Raw genomic sequence first — 17,883 nt, 5'->3', positions numbered from 1 at the left:
TAATGTTAGCACAAGTCTGCACCGCTCGGTCTTACCAGTAAGCTAACGTTAACTTATTTGGAAGGTCCTGGTGCCAAGTGGAAAAGATGGTGCTAACTGTAAGCAGCAACTCTGAGCTTCAAACTGGCTCCAATGCAAACCAATGGGTGACATTACGCCTTGCTACGTCCATCTTTATAGAGAGTCTACGGTCTATGGTACCTCTGAACCTGTCACTTCCTCTTCTACCTCCTTAAAAACAAACTTGCGATAGAAAACATGTTTTTGAGTATGAAACAAGTAGAATAAAATAACACATACCGTGCATTGGCAATATGCAGCCATTGTGAAAGCTCTAAAAAAGAGACATCACATTTGACTTTCCCTTCTTTCTTCAACCTCAAGAGCAGCCTTGCTGTAGATTTTTCCCCAACGTGCCCACTACAGTGTCTTAGAGCCATTGCAGCTCTCGAAATGAGAAGAGTGCGAGTATGTTCACGTTAATTGCTGTGGACAGTGAACACATCGCTGCAGAACTCGTTGTGTTACAGTGTGTGGGAGCTTCTTTTTGACAAATTACTGCAGTTCCCTTACTTTTTCAAATACATAACTGCTTATTTGTCAATGTTTTGGTCAATCAATATTGGTCAGCTTAACTGCTAGCAGCCAGTTATGTTTGGTATAGCAATGGCCAAAAAATGAGTAAATCCTCCCTGTATTAGAGCACAACACACTGCAGTAATAGCCTGAAAATAAACATATTCAGATTAGAAAAAAATCAAAATCTCGTTAGCATACAAGAATAGATTTTTGTGAATCAATTCAGAATCCTGGAAGCTAAAAATCTTGGTTCTTACATAAATCCACTTCCCCTCATCCCATCTCCTATCTGTGCAGGAGCATCTTTTTCACATCGTTAGTGAAAAATATTCTGTACATTTTAAAGTGAAAGTAAAGATCTGACAGCTACTGTAAGGAGCAGGATATGTTTAGCATCACCTGACGCTCTCATCTCCTGTTAGTGGGGATCAAATGGAGAAACCAATCCAGCTGACTGTTCATATTCAGTTGTGTCCTGGCAGCCTTAAGCTAAGGTGGGTTCATCATCAGAAATGACTCATCACACTTGTGTGGAATCTAATAAAAATGCTGCGTTAGGATTATTTCAGGGAAGGAGCCTCATGGGCCTCCACTGAAGTATTAAAGAAATCTGCAATGAATATGTACAGTATCAGTATAATCGTATTAGAAGGAAAAACCCTGTTATTTTATATCTGAAATGCTCACATAACCTCAGTCTTTCTGTTGCTTCTGTGACAGAGTTGTACAACAACAGAATAGATTAATAGTACGCCACTGATCATGAAAAAAATCCAAATCAACATTCAGCGATTCAAATGCGACAACAAATGAACCTCATTAGTGATACTTGCAATTCATTTAGTCCTCTCACTTCTGTCACTGGGAAGATAGTATCAGACACACAAGTGCAGCATGAACGTTTCGCACCTTGATAATGAAAGGCAGTTGTTTTCTCAGTCTGCAGATAATGTGTGACTGCACGCTGAAAAAAATATTCGTCACGGCTTTTTTTGGTAATGAATCAAAAACTGTTAGTTAGTGTGACAGCAGAGCGACATAATTACCTTGTGAATTAACTTTTTTCGAGGTTTTTTTAATCAAGTGTGCCTTCCTTATTAAGACAAAGACACTTGCTTCCTTATTATTAACTTTTCTGAAGAAAATAAGAATTTTGGGGTTGATAATGACTCTAAATATCTCGCTAGGATGGACAGCCTCTGTAAATCCTCACAACTTTACCTTCTTTTAACCCTCCGAATGTCCTTCACTCATCTCAACACCTTCTCTTCCTCCTTTCACTCACCCTCCCATCTGCCATCATCACCCCTCATCCTCTCATCATGAGTCTTTCTCTGGCATGTTAACTAATGTGTATAGAGGGATCACATGTGGTGCCCAGCAGGCCTCCGCTTTGCTTGAAGCGCACATAATCAAGGAGCACCAGAGTTCAATTTTATAGCGCCTAATTAATTTTCTAGAATTCATTTCATTCTTTTTAATGCTCCCGCTGGCTATTTCATCAGTATACGCTGTACGCCGAACACCCGCTCTGACAAACACGCATGACTGTTGCAGCATAGACTGTATACAAGAGTCTGGGCTTCTGTGGTCCTTCCTGTTTTCAGTACTAGAATATTAATGTCATGCTGTCAGCCTTCCAGAGGGGCTTTCCAGTGAAAGTAAGGATTGAATTTCACTTTTGCTTGTTAAGACAGTGATGTTGCCATCTCATGAACAGTTATATAATGACATAATGTAGCTCAGTGGCTCTAGTTTGTGCTGAAAAACATATTTTACTCAGCTGCTTCCTCTATAATGTCACACATGTCATTGTGTATGTAGTAAATACGGCATTTCCTGATTATTATACTAGCAAACTGAATGCTAAACAAGCAAACTTATGAAGGATTTCAAAGGTTAAACTTCCAGTGAGCAAGGCAGTGAATGAACCCCCTACTGCTTCTGTTTCCTCTAATTACTAGATTCTGTTGTTGTAAAACATGAAAATAACCATTTCACTCAACAAGGATTAGTTAAAAAGGGATACTCAAGCATTAGTAGTGCAGTTCCACAGAGTTGACTTGCAAGTTACACATTAAACTAAAGAATGGTCAGAAATCGAAGTAGCATTGGTCAAGAGTTCCTGACTTTTAGTCCTCAGTAGGGGTCGAGCTTCAAAAACTCAGGATTCTACATTTCCCATAATGCAACTCGATAATATCATTTGTTAAACCCCTTCAAACGTCTTTCAAACGCTACACCCACAGGTTATAAATTTGCAGTCTCCATAAAATCTGTATCTCTATTGGTTTTAAAACATTTTACTATGTGATTTTGACAAACTTTACTAACCGTTGTCATCTTGATGTCCAGTTTGATCATGCCTTTCCCATATTCACCACTAATTCTTAAAAGCCAACACTAAATCTGGAAACTAGGAGTATGTAGATGTTTACAGTATGTGGCAAAATGTCTAGATGTCATTAACAAATGATAATTTAACTTTTTCCCATTGCAAATAAACAATAATCAGCAAATTAAGTAATGCAATTGCACTGGAAAGAAGTAGCGCTATCTCTTCCTGTGTATACTGTGATTCTCATTGAATTTAAGTAACTAATAAAGACTTGTTAGACTCAGTGACTTGCTACCGTGGCTGATATTTTTTGCAGCGTGTAACTCTCCCTCCCTCCTGTGACAAAGCTCCCCAAGGCTGTTACTGTAAATAAAAATGTGTTCTTGGTAATTTTGGTCTTTAGATTCAAGTTTAAAAGAAATTATTCAGCTCATGTAGCGCTAATGCTGCTGTAGTGTTGACTGCAAGCCAGTCAGTGGAAAAAAAAAAGAAACACATGATCACTTTGTAAAAGCGTGAAGAGATCACAGCAGCTATGTTGACTGGAATCCTTTGGCTTAGTGTCTGGGTCGTTTTTTTATTTCTTTATCCCTTTACTTCTTGTCCAAACTGTCAGCTGGACATGTTAGATCTCCACAAGCTCTTGATCACACTCACGGTCAGATGGGATGTGAAAAAGAGAAAGAATAAGGGAATAATCAAAGGGGTGAAAGGATGCAGAAAGAGGGAAAGCAAGAAGGACTGAAACGCACAATGCATCATGGGGTTATCAGTGTCGTACCCACTGGCTCAGTGTCCTACTTTGCTGCCTGCCTGTGTGTGTGTGTGTGTGTGTGTGTGTGTGTGTGTGTGTGTGTGTGTGTGTGTGTGTGTGTGTGTGTGTGTGTGTGTTTGCGTTTGCACCCACAAAGGCTGAAGCTATCTAAAACAATCACATGCTCACATAAGACGCAACAACACACACTATGCACTGTCTCTTCTATCACTTCTTTGTGTATATTGCATGTATGTATTATAAAAAAATGGGTCTAGAAATACCTTCAAAACAGTTTAATGATTATCAGGATTGTCATTTATCTTGCAGACAAATGGATTTTTAACTCTAAATCAAATGTAATGAATGAAACTGGTGCTGGTGTCGGCACAGCAGGGGTCCCAACGCAGAGTGCCCTGCCGTAAAAGTTTAATCTAGCTCAGCTTTTGCTTCACTATGTTGTATGTAACACATAGTGAAAACTCATATCCCAGACAGAAAACCTTATAGTAGGAACAATGTGTTATTGTGCTAATGCCACTGTTCACAATGAAATCTGAAGGACAGAAGATAAAGTTACTGCCGCTCCACAATCTGTGTTTTGACTTCTAATAGGCCTTCATCTGAGCACAGCCCTTATAAAAGTCTTGGTTTTAGGATTCAGATTAGAATTAAATTGAGGTTAAGATCAGGGTGAAGGTTAGGCTGCATTCAGATTGAAATCAGCCCTGCATTAAAACAAGGGTTGTGGACCTATTGTTTAAGGTAGACAATGAAATATAATCCAGGAAGTCAAGTTGGAGCAACAGATTAATGTGTTTAAAGATTTCTCAAAAGCTAAAACACCACACAGCGGCTTGTAATACTCACAGACAGGATTTTACAACTCTGGAAGGTGCAAATGTGTGAGTGTGTCTATGTGACCCGAACAGCTTCTCTATGTCGTTGTTTTCCAAGTATGACAGCATGTCATAGTCGGGCCACACGCACATGCACGTGGATTTACTTTACAGTATGCATTGCACACATACAGATCTTGTCAGACATGAGTACATTGTTACATATGTATGAACACATACAAGAATGCACACAATGAAAATCTGATAGAGCCCATAGCGTTCCTGACCACATACCCGCAGCCCGACACGTACTCCGAGCAGAGCGATAAGCGATAAGGCAGGGTAACTGGTTTCTGATGCTTCAAAGAGGTGTAGAGATAATAGATATTTTCCTCATACAGAGGTTGAGAGGATGCAGAGACACACACACACAAAGCACTTGATGGTAAACGTACCGAATACAACACAGCTGTCACGTAGGAGACAGCAGCAGCCTGTAAGAGGTTTGAGGCTCACAACCAGGTCCTTGTTTAAAACCCCTCTGTAGGATCTGTTTGAGGAAAACTGACTTATACTCTCCTCAAATAACTGAGGGTCAAGCTGCTCTTGAGCAAATCACTTAAGGAACATTAGACTCAGTCTCACCTCGATAAAAGAATTGATTTTAGTGTTTCTTGAAGAGATGGTTTGTTTTTACCAACATACACTAGTGAACTTAAAGGTGAGGTAACATCAGTGGAGAGAAATTTTGAGAATAACAATTAGAATAAACAAACCAGATCAGCCGAAAGATATACTTTTGAACTACATAGCTGGTTCAGATCTCAAAGTTCAAAACAGTAGAAGGGGAGTACTAGAAAACTTAAGTTCTATTAAAGGATATGGTTGGTAATTTTCTATATTTTTCTTATTGTCAACAAATCTCATGTGCAGAGCCAAACCAACAATGAATTGGTCCCATTACACCAAAGCTTGATATATCTTATTCCACTGTGCTGTAGACCTCCGTTGTTGTCCAAAAACTATTAAAAACGCACTAGGTGACATGTTCCTTGTCCTGAAAGAATTTGGGCACATTAGGTTTTTTAGAAATGGCTCCAAAGACTAGTAACAGCAATCACATTTTGCAGCCTCTGGAGAGTAGTTCTATGTACAGCAGACGCCACAGTGTTTGTGTGGGGATGCGGTTCTGTTTACAGAGCTTCACTGGCGATGATGTGCTACATATCGCAACCTCTTGACTTTATACTAAAGTTATTTACAATGTTCAATGTAGAAAAAAGTCAACTGAATCAAATGATGCATGTAAGACTAATATAAAAGTGTTGCTAGTGCTACTGTATAAATCCCACTGCGAATCAACACCTCAAGCTCACACAGGTGACTTTTAAGCTGCCTGCTGGCATAACATGGCAAGTAAACAAGTAGCTGGTCAAAAAATCTAACATGTAAGAAACCAAACAGACAAATTTTTATCTATTTTTCTCAGAAGATGGTTGATGAAACCAGGGCTAAAATGTAAGTAACTGTAACTAACATTCAACTGGTCAAGAAAATGACGCATTTAATGTAATTTTTGCTAACATGTTACCCAGAAGAAAGTCATAAGTAGATGTAGCAGTGTATAGCAAATAGTGCCAAACCATTAGTTGATTGGCAGAAATGTAATCAACAGTTCTGACAATCTGTCTGCAAAAATATGAAACCTTCTCTGTCTCCAGCTTCTCAAATGTAAGCTAGTTTTTCTGTTTAATCGTTTTAAAATGAGTATCTTGCCTTGTGGTCTCTTTTATAGACTAAATAATCTAATAAAACATCAATAGATTGACCAAAAGTAAAAGTAATTGTTTATTGCTCCACTAATATTAAGGCTCATAGCTGTGAGATAATCATTGTCTCATTAGCATTTCAATATATTTCTGAGTGTGCAACTTATTAAACCTGCGATGAGCCATTTTTTTCACCAGAAAACCTTTAATAAAACACGCACACAGAGAGATCACTAATCACTTTGGCATTTAGAGCTCATTAATCTGTTCACACTCGTCAATCAGCTAGCCGCTGAGGCTGTGTTTGTGCTGGATACACACACGCGCTGTCACTCGATGATCTCTCTCTGCTCCAGTCAGTTAATCTTCCAGCAAATTTCCTCGGATCTGTGTGTAACTACAGCACATGTACTATACAACTGTAATGAGTGTGACTCATTCACGCCGGCTCGTTATCGAGTCCACGTTGTAGGCTGAGCTAACACCGCACATAAACAAACACACACCACACGTGCACACACACACAATCAATCCAACAATCATGACAGCTGTTTGGCTCAGGAAAGAGGGGACAGGAAGCAAAAAAGAGGGAAAATGGAGAAACCATAAGGTGAAAAAAAAGATTAGTTTAGCTTCACTTACCTTGGTCAGCTCATTCTTATCACCACTTGTCTGGCAGCTACCTGCACTCTACCTGAGCTGATTTCCCAGCCAGAAGGAAGCCTGTGGCCCCGGAGGAGAGATGTGGGTCATATACTGTTAATTTAACGGACTCAAGCTAATGCTAAAAGCTCTCCAGTGGGAGTTATACATCTGAGCCGTTTCCTGCTATTTCCCACCCGTATTAAAAGGATTTGTAGCATTTAGATTATTTCAATAAATCATGCAGTTCATTCCCCTCATTAGTGGTGAGCCGAGCCTCTGCACTGCATTTCAGATTGTGTGCCACAACAGGTTTAGAGTGAAATCTGCTTTATTGCTCTATATGGCAACAAAAAAAACAGAACAAAGGTGAATTACTCTCAGTTCAAACTGAGCTACAGTTAAGCGTAGTGTCTCAAAATTGCAGAGTGGAGAGATGGCAGATAATGGGCGAGAGAGTAAAAAGATTATATTTTGTGTGTGGTAGTAATAACCAAAAACAAGCTGTTTGTTATGAGGTGGCAATCTTGAAAACAATATTTAACTGAATCCAGGATACAGACACCACAACAAGTGATTTAGATGACGACGAGAACTGCTGTTTTACTGTATATTCGAAGTTATGCATGATTCTACAAGTTTTCAAGCTATTTCTTCCCTCAGTTGTGTTTTTAGAAAGAGACTTATGTGGATTATTTAGTGTAAATGTGACAGAATTGAGACCAGAATTAGTGTCATGCTTGTCCCATCAAGCATACGTAAGGTTTATGTTGATATATTGGTAAAAGTGAGCTCTTGTCAGTCATCAGACGTGGTGGGATCTCTACAGAAGTCCATCGGACTACCCTGCATGTTAAAAAATGCCATTAAGGCGTACCCAGTGCATTAAAAAGTGCTGCAGAGGGGCGTGACAAAGCATCAGTATTTGACGAGTTGGGAGTAAGGGCGGGCTGGTACGCTTCATTTGCAATGTTGCCTCTACTTCCTCCTCGTGATGACATCAGGTTGTTCGTGCATGCCCACAAACAGCCGTCCATTCTGTAGCTAAGGTTGTTCACATTGTTCACTTGCATATTTCAAATTTGATTCTGGTTCGAGCATATCCAGATGTATTTGAGAAGAACTGAGCCACTATAAGATAAATTAGTAAATCATGCAAAGATATTCCAGTAGAGCCCCAGAATATAAATATAGAAATGTGTGTGATACGACCCCTTTAATTGAAAAGACTAAACTTAAAGAGATTATCCCTTGGAAAAAAGTTAGCACTAGATTTTTTTTTTACACAAATCAAGCATTAAAGCGGACTTACTATGATACCAATGAGTGCATCTACTGTACACATTTATCACGAGTCACTGAGAGATGGATTTTATTTACATTTGTTATAACAGTTAACAAAAAGGCAATAAAGAATGTGTTTAATCCAGCAGGCCAGAGGGATGAGAGCACTAAATAAGTGTACTTTAGTGTTTGTGGACAGAGAATGTACGTCTGGAGGGACGAGGGTGAACCCCCTGACCCATGAAGCATGTTTAGATTAGGACACTATATATGTTAATGTTGCTGAAATTGTCTCAAAGTGTGTCAGTACCTGAGAGGGTCACCGTTGTTGACTTTCTGCTTGAAGAGAATAATGAAAAAGATGCTTGATCATCACAAGAAAAATACAGAACAAATGAGAGCAAAAGCCAGAACGTGTCAGAAAGAAAGCAGCGATGTCAAATCATGAGCTGAATCATAGAATACTAGTTTAAAGAGTTTTTGGATGTGAGGAAAAAGGGGATTCGATGTTTACTACTTTTTATTTTTCCATTTTCTTGTTGTTTTTCCCCCTCTGCATGCTGATGTGTCATCTGCTCTGTTCTTCTGAGCTTTTTTTTTTTTTTTTTTTTTTTTTTTTGCCGTCTGAGTTTGTGTGTTTACATCCTTCTGTGGATGTGTGAGGCGACTGGAATAATGACAGAAATGTAAAAAAAAAAAAAAAGGATGAGAATGGAAAAAGAAATAAAAACACTTGCAAAACAAGACATGCGGTCCTCCATATCCTGCATCTGTAACTGCTAACAGAAGAGTAATTGCTCCAACAACTGAAAATATCAATTAGAACCATTATGATAATTACCTTTCAGTTTCCTGCTCATGTTAAATTGCATATTTGGTTTGCCAGTAGAGAAATCAATAGAAATGGCGGCATTTTTTTAAAATGGATTTATGAGTTTCATTCATTAACAGTGGACACCCTCATTTCCGAACTCTATCTGATCTGGCAGTCATGATAATTTTATGATAATTGATAATCATGTTATTCATAAATCAGCACTCGATTCCTCAGTTTCACACAGAAATGAGCAGTTTTGAATGCATGCAAGCAAACTCAACTGCAAAAAAAAACCAACAAAAAAAAAATGCATCTCACCTCGTTTTAGCTGAGCAATGACATTTTTAGCTAATGGGTATGTCATTTAGTAGCACTCAAACACACACACACACATTAGTGAAGTATTAAACAGCATGTCTTCCCCCAGGGATGCTGTGCCAGGCAGGGAAAAAGGTTTTTTCTATAGTTTAGTCAGGCACAGAGGACCTGCCTGCCTCTGTGTGTGTGCGCATCTGTGTGTCTGCGCTCATTAATCCCCTTCCAATCGGCCATGACATGTTCATTAGCCTGCCTTCCATTCGCATTGTGAACGCTAAGCCCCAACCAGAGCTACAGTATGTGTGTATGCTTTGTCGTATATGTGAGTATGTGTGTGTGTTAATGTGCATGTGCAAACTCTTAATAAGCCCAACTTGAGAGAGAAGACGCCTTCAGTTGTTAGAAAGAAGCAGAAGTCAAACACACAGGGACAAGACAGAGATAAGTGTCGCTATAAAGAGACGCTTAAAGGATGAATAGAAGTTGAAGTTGCAGAGTTGGAAGTTGAAGTCATTAAACATCGGACGGCTTGTTAAAGAAGACGCATGCGGCCTCAACCTCCCACTTTGAAATACCACAGAGTCACATCACAGCAGTTCCATCATTCGGGGTTCACTGCTGTTTCTTCTCATTTATTTTGGGTCTTTTTTGTTGTTTATCAAGCCTGCGGCAAAGTAAACACTACAGCTTCTGTATTCATGCAGGCGTATGTTCAGTTAGCATGATTTTGTTTCTCTTAGTTTGTGTTTCTTACGTCTTACACAGGTAAATAATGCTTGCAAATGTACATTTTTGGAATTCTAAAATAAATAATCATTTGGCTTGATTTAAAAAAAACAACCTATAGTGACAGTAAGCGTGTATCATGTCCCACTTCCTGTCCGGTCAGAGATTCCCCACTGGGCTCATACATCATCAGATTTATTCCCCGTCGACTTTCTGGGCTTTTGTGATGTTTTCTGGTTGATGCATTGGTCCTTTAAACTTCCCTGGATGCTGCTGCTGCTGCTGCTGTGGTGTTATTCCCTACTGACCATCTCGCCACAGAAAAAAAAAAGTCGATCTTACTGCAGCTGTAGTCGGGACAGTAGTGCCTAGTATCTGTGCCTCCTCTGTGCTCCTCCATGCATGACTGTTAAACATGAATTATTGTTGAAAATACAAAATTGTGTGTTTGAAAATGTCTCGGTGTGACTTCTGTTTGTTCAGTTATTTGCAGGACAAAACACAACAGACCTAAGTTTTGCTATATTTTTAGCATTTTTCAGTGGAATTTTCCTTTAATAGAGCTTTGTTTTCCCCCTTTGTGATGATAAAGGTTCTTCCACAGCATTCATTTTTTAACATTCAATATAAAATGTGAGGTGGTGTATATCAAAATAAACTGATAACTGGCAGCTTCCTCTTCCTCCCATTCTTTCGTTTCCTATAATACTAATCGTCTCCTTCCTTTCCTCCCTCCTTCCATCCTAAATTCTGCTTCCCTTCTGACTTTCCTTTCTAAATTTCTTTTTGTTATGACCATCACCCTTTTTCCCTTTTTTTACCCTACTATACCTGTTTCCTACCTTCTTTCATCCTTCATCTTTAATGCCTGACCTCCATCTTCTCCAGCTTGAAATGATTACCCCTTCCCATCATGTCCTTCGTCTTTTCTTTGTTCTTTCGTTTTTCTTTGTTATGCTTTAATTTTCACTCGCTGTGTCATTTCACCTTCAGTTTTCATTTTTCCTTGTACAATGCTCTTAATGTTTCATGCCCTTCCTTTGCTCAACCTATTTTCCTGTCGTTGTTTTGCTTTTGTTTTTCATTTCAGTTTAGTTGAGTTGATCTGAAGAGTCTTCAAAGCCCAATTTGAGAGCAGTGTGCATGGAAAGGAGTTTTCTCTCTCCTTCTCTGCTTTCACATCCTCTCTCTTTTCTCTTTCTCTGTTTTTTTTTTTTTGTTTTTTTTTGTGCCTTGAGTCACACATAAGTAAGCGAGCTTCTTGTGAAGGTTGTCCTGTCATGTGTCTGTCTCTCAATATTTCAGGATGTTATTTTGCCTTTATAGTTCACCGTATTGATCCACTTTGCTTACATCCTCTAGGTTGTGCACACACACACACACACACACACACACACACACACACACACATACACCAGCAGGTTTTTAACTGCCTGCGCTGTTAGTGAAGCAAAGCAGCAGGTTGTTGAGAGCTGCAAATGCCTCATTATGTAAGATGTGTTTACCAGATGCCAGTCTACAGTTTCACTTGTCCCCTGCTTTGCTTTGTCTCTTTGTCTTGCTCTCTCACTTAGCTGCAAGCAATCATCATCTATTCCTTTCTGTCCATATCTCTATTTATTACTTGTATATCTGTATTGTACATTACATAAACCACAATGACATCTGTATCGGTCAGGTGTCAGAATTAATGAGTCATGCACATACAAATACACGTTTTTTTCACTTAGGCAGACACTGCATTGATTAACAATTATTTCCTGAGGATTTACCTCAATCTTAATTATGTCGAATCCCAAGCTAATCCTACATTAAACCAAAGTCTTAACCTTCAAATGTAATAGTTTACTTTGTGGGGACCATCTTTCTGTCCCCAAATAATGTAATAATGAACATACTCACACTCACAGTCTTGCCATTTGTCTAAGGTAGATCAAGTCAAAGAAACAGTGGCATGGCAAATATTTGTAGAACAGAAGTTGCTGGACAAACCTAAATAAAGTCCCATGAAAGAAAACAGCAAAATAGTGTACGAAATTATCTAAAGAACAAGTTAAAAAGTGCTATCACATTTAAAAAGTTGATGATAATGAAACACACAGTAATTAACAATGGGGCTGCAACTCTCTTTAAGACTATAATATGACTGAAATATGACTGAAATGTTAAAATTTTTTCAACTCTAATCAACAGTATAATATTTAAAAGACACCAAATCCATAAAAGTGGAATCACCATATTCTGATTTTGATACTTTAGTTGAAGGTAAAAGAAGAACCATCGTTATTCATTGGAAGCATTTAACTGGCTGACATTGAATACATTTACATGCACAAAACATTCTGGTTTTTGCCCTTATCCCAAAAAAGATAAGCTGTTTACATGGCTAATGAAAATAAATATTCCACTAATATTCCCGGGTTTTCAGGGTTGCTCCCGTGGGAATGAGAATCACAAGATCTCCGCAGGCAGTGAAGTAAACCAGCGAGGGGAAAAATATTAGCGAGCTACTGCCTGATATTTATAAATGATATTGATATGACTGATATTGTAAATTTATAGTTACAGTCGTCACCGTCACCATCAAATTCTGAATATTGTCATAGTCGTAATAATAGTGGAATATTAGTGTGCGTGTAAAAGTAGTCATTGTTATTGCCAATTTGGTCTATTTGTGGTTGGGAGCAATGTATTTGGTTTGGTTTTACATTACTTTTAATGTATAAAATTAAAATGTATTAACGTCACATAAAAGGAAAAGCAAAGAATTAAAAAAGCAGATAAATCAGTTGCATAAATAGTTTTAGTTTCTATTTAATGATTCCAAACTCTCTTCGTGTCCAGCCCAAGCAGCGTACCTCTCTGTCCTCGTCCCTGGACGTCCAGAGGCCGGTCAACCACAGCTGCGAGCCCAGTGAGGTGAGCTCGTCCCTCGGCTACGCCAGCTTCAGCACCAGCCCCCCCGCCAGCCCTCCTCTCAGCCCCAACCAAGAGGACTCTGCAGGCTCCAACGACGACTGTCAGCTCACAGGTAAGACTCATGAAGCGGGCAGGATTGGGCTGAAGATAATCAATTCATGAGCATCAGGCCATGAAGGGAATTGCTGTGTTGAGTAAAGGCCTGTAACTGTCAGTTAGCAAGCTAGTTATCTTGGTCAGTAACAGGACAATAAGGGACGTCTTATAACTGTCTACCAAACCAAATGTCTCTCTCAAGCTTAAGTCGATGGTTTGTTTTTGGTCAGTGGTAGAAATTCTAGTGTCCAAGTAAACAAAGTTGAACTTGTTGCAAAAGATTTATGCAGATTTACTTCAACCTTGGGAGGAAATCCACTGATCACGGCAATTCCACTGAACTAAATATTGTCTGAAATGCTGGTGTGATGTTTTCGAGTTGTATCTATTGCTATTAAATACCAAAATGTGGTTGTCTTTTAGGGCCTGCTTTCAGATGGGACATTTCAGTGGTTTTACTGTATTAGATGATAACAATTCTTTGTTTGTAGATGAGGATCAAGTCTGTTTAACTGGAAATTGGGATGCAAACAAGCACTTTCAGGGGAAAACTCTACCGGATATCTCAAAAACTAGGCTCCAAGACATCATCAAAAAATGCTCTGTTACTCCTGCGGGGAGTCCCTTTTACTGTCAGCCCAGATGAAACACTGTTGGCTTCATCTAATGACGTCCCCCGTGCTGAGTTTAAAACTTTCTCTTCCAAGGAGCGCCCTGGTAGCTGAATGGTTACTGCGAATGCCACAGAACTGCAACATACCTGGTTCGATTCCAGTCAGGGTCCTTTGTTGCATATTGTGCCCGTCTCTCTCTCCCTCCCTGCTTCCTGTCTGCTTCTTCACTGCCCATTATCCAATACAAAAGAGGCAAAAATGCCACACACACACAAAAAGTTTCTCCTCCAAAAGGAATATTCTATGTAATGAACGAAGTGTTTTCACACATAAGTATCTCATAAGTAGGGCAATCACATCTTAAACATGCACATATGCACTTTCCAGTACTTTTACTTATGCTTGCATGTTAAAAAAGGAATGTAAATACTAAATAATGCAAACATGTTCATAAGCATTTTAATGTCACTGTATGTTTGCTAAGGAATCTGACACATTTATATATACATTTTTCTCTCCACTTGAACACCGTAGAAGGGCCTATCTGAGCTCTAGCTGTCCTTAAACCCCTTTTTTGAACCACTGGTTCACTGTTTGTAGCTCCTTGCCTTCATTTTCTTTGGTATTTCCTACTCACTCGCTTCTTGTTTTACCATAGCAATGGGATTCCTTGTTGTCATGGCAAAGCGGCGGCATTAGCGTTAGTTAGCCGGTGACGTGGTTGTGAATACTTCCTTTTCTCACCTGGGTTTCAGTCCAACTGTCCCTTCACACCCGCTGCTATCTGGCACCGACAGAAGAGGCAAAGCAGGGGAAGTCGACCAGGCGGGAGGCATTTTCTGTGCGTGTGTGATTCTGTTTCATCCAGGAGCAGTTCAGAGCCCCAACTAGACTTTGATCTGTATAGTGCCTCAAACGAAAAACACATTCATTATCAATCCACAGGTGCATGCACACATACAGACACACACACACATGCAGACGTAAAACTGAATGAGCCATCTTCATCTACTATTCCCATTGAAGCATTGCTGTGGTGTTTATGTAACAAGAGCGTGTTATGAGTCTGACAGTGATGTCTTCTAAGGACAAAGACTGAGGATGAATACTGATCACAGGGCTGGAAAGCTCTCCACTTTACTTTTAATACATTAATCATTTACATCAAAGTGAATATTGGGAGTGATAAATTGTGGATACATAAGAAGATAACGGCTTACAGGAAGATGTTCATGCTTTGATATCAATGCTGGTGTGAATGCAGTTGGTGACTGACATGATCAGTAGAGATTTTATCAATACTGGTACCATTAGCGGAACCTGTGACATGTTTTTATACCAAGTGTTACTTTGACTCTGTGCATCAAGGCCAAGCGGCAACCTCCGGGATTGAGAAATGAAGCCAACATGAAGTGCCAAAAACTGCAGTTCCTCGAATGGCCACTTGAGGCTCCAAAAAGGTCAATCCCCATAGACCCCGATGTTAAAATGCCCAACTTTACAGCAGGAATAAAACATGTTTAAACCCTGGTACAAAAACAGTTTTGGTCTCTATAGTTAATTTCCACGTTCATGAAAATGTACGGAGGGTGAATTTTTATATAACTCACCCCTTTTAATTTAATTAAAGTTATGTATAATTAAGGGTGTGGCTGCTTTGAGTGACAGGTGGGTGCCGTCACAGGCAAGTTACCACAGTGACAACATTGGTTGGGTAATGTAAACATGGCGTAGCCCCAGATTTCCAGAGTATAGCCATAGCTGTCGCTATTTCAGTGTGTTTTCTGTTCATGAAAGTTAACTGTAGCATTTTGGTCGCCTAAAAAAGTCTGTCTTCTTCAGCGTTTGGATTTACTAAAAGACCCTCTAAGGAGTCGGATGTTCAGTTTTTTTCCTGTAAGTACATTTTGTTTTAATGGTTTTAAGCTTGTTTTTTGCTCACAAAAAATTAGCATTATCAGAGTTAAACATAGACACTGTGCAAATGCACCGTGCTAGCAGCTAGCATTAGGGTCAGCTTCACCCTCTCGTCCAAATATGGTCACTTCTGGCTCCAAAAATCAGAGATGGCGAGGGTCAAAATGCAAACTCGAGGCTTCAGGATGAGAGTCCACAAACCAATATGTGACATCATTGTGGCTACATCCATTATTTTTACAGTCTGTACTCAAGGTCTCTTCAACACGTGAGCTGGTGGAGTGGACTGTCGCCACACTGACAGTGGCATAGTTGACGCTTTGCTCAGAAAATCCATAGCACAATAAATGTTTGTCATGTTGTTTAATTAAGTTGCCAGTGCTACTCCCTTCACACAGAGAAGCTGTCACACGCATGCACTTAGCTGTATCTCATGTTCCCTGTCGTCACCTACTCTTCCAAGCATTTTAATCTGTCCACCATAAGAGTATGAACATGTCATTGTAGGGAAAAGGTTTATTCCACAGTAGCCAAACAACGATTAAACATATTATGTTTGAATACAAATAGCTGCACCAGCTGCCCATAAATATATCTGTATTGCAGTCCTGAGCACTCAGGAACTATTACTTAATTAAGACTGGCCAACTTATTTAAATATCCCTCCCCTGTGATCAGTGGTTCATTTACAAACTGTTAAAACATTTGGACGTTTCAGACATTTTGAAAGGTTGCCTGAATAAGACTTAAGACTGCTAAAAGACTAGTGTTTAATGATTGATAATAACACTCACAATAAGAGTAAAAATAAGAATTAGAAAAAAGAAACATATACTGCATATATATAATAAGGTATAAGGATAAAAATGTAAAAATAAAAATGCCTGTATATTGGCCTTGACATGTAAATAAATATGTAAAATGTACACATAAATTTACTTTTATTTTTGAAAATTGTGTTTATTGTGGTTTTTTGGTACAATATGTAGTACAAAAAGTATAAATACAATTACATAAAAGAGTAATTAAACATACTTTTCAGAGACAGTAAAAAGAAAGAAAGGGAAAAGGATGCCATGGGATGTTTTTTTCAACAACAGTTCATGAGCTTACCCTTTTGAGATACTCAATAAAAAGTTGACAAATCAAATAAAACTTATTATATTCCCTCTTAGAGAATTTCTCCAGCAGGAGTTGTCACATCACATCATTTAACAGGGATAAGTGGGTTGGTGGGTTCCTCTGCTTCCAGTTTAATAGAATCAGTCTATGTGTTAACAGTGATAACAGATTATATTGGTTATTTGACAACTCAACATCAGAATATATATGTCACAATTACAACTACACAATAAACTTTTCTATACACTCGAGTGCAGATATGTAAACATGCAGGACGATGCAACGGATTCAGAGAACACGATGTGACAAAACAAGCACACCTGTTGATCCTGTGATGATTGTGCAGCCAGCTGTTGGTTAATTACAATCTTGCAAAGCTCATATTCATTTTCCTGGTAAAGTGAAAGATTGAAATATGACCAGCTTTACCTGACAGTGAAAAAAATAACAATGAAAACTTGCAAATCAGTAATTTTTCTTACTTTCTTTGGATTTGTTTAAACCCAACTGATTGACACGCCATGTTTTTATTCTTGGCAACATCTGAAAAATTCCCATTATATTTACTTGACACATACGCCTGCAGAAGTAAACACACTTTCCCTCACTGTCTTCTTCTTTGATGAGTTATTATAATTGAGTTTGAATCTCTGCCAGAACAGGTACATTTACATTAAGAATTTCATATACCTTATCACTACATTTATAGAAACACATTATATAAGCACTCACAACACATTATGGATACAAATTATAATGTATTCTAAATATACATGTACCTCTCTGTGTCTCTATATATGTCTCTTCCTCGCTCCCCTCGCCTGAAGCTCCAACACCAGGAATAGATTGGCACCCATTTATTTTTCCATTTAATTTTTCTCTATTTTTTTTTCCCCTCCTCCTCCTTCTTCTTCTGCTACTCTGCTCATCCCTCCTGCTTCTCTCTACTTATTAGCTTTATAAGGCCCATTGTGGGGTTGCCATGGTAACAAGTGGCTTACAGAGAGAGAGAGAGAGAGAGAGAGAGACAGAGAATGAGAGAAAAGAGGGAGTATATATGTATGTGGGTACAGAAGGCAAAGAGTCACAGAATTCAAAGGATGCCAGTGAAAAAGAGAGTGGGTGAGTGAGAGAGAGAGAGAGAGAGAG

General features: G+C 38.9%; 1 protein-coding gene across 4 annotated transcripts in view; it reads left to right on the top strand.

The window, feature by feature from the left end:
* Positions 1-17,883, top strand: part of anks1b (ankyrin repeat and sterile alpha motif domain containing 1B) — a 236,775-nt gene that overhangs the window by 139,118 nt on the left and 79,774 nt on the right. For all 4 annotated transcript variants that reach the window (XM_042403120.1, XM_042403118.1, XM_042403116.1 and 1 more), the window contains exon 13: positions 12,911-13,097. In XM_042403120.1, the coding sequence (XP_042259054.1) occupies positions 12,911-13,097 (187 nt within the window). The remainder of the gene's footprint in view (positions 1-12,910; positions 13,098-17,883) is intronic.

Source organism: Thunnus maccoyii, chromosome 23 (assembly GCF_910596095.1).
Source record: "Thunnus maccoyii chromosome 23, fThuMac1.1, whole genome shotgun sequence".
In the NCBI taxonomy this organism is placed as follows: domain Eukaryota; kingdom Metazoa; phylum Chordata; class Actinopteri; order Scombriformes; family Scombridae; genus Thunnus; species Thunnus maccoyii.
The sequence above is the reverse complement of the archived record's forward strand: the minus strand, read 5'-3'. Positions and strand labels throughout refer to the sequence as shown.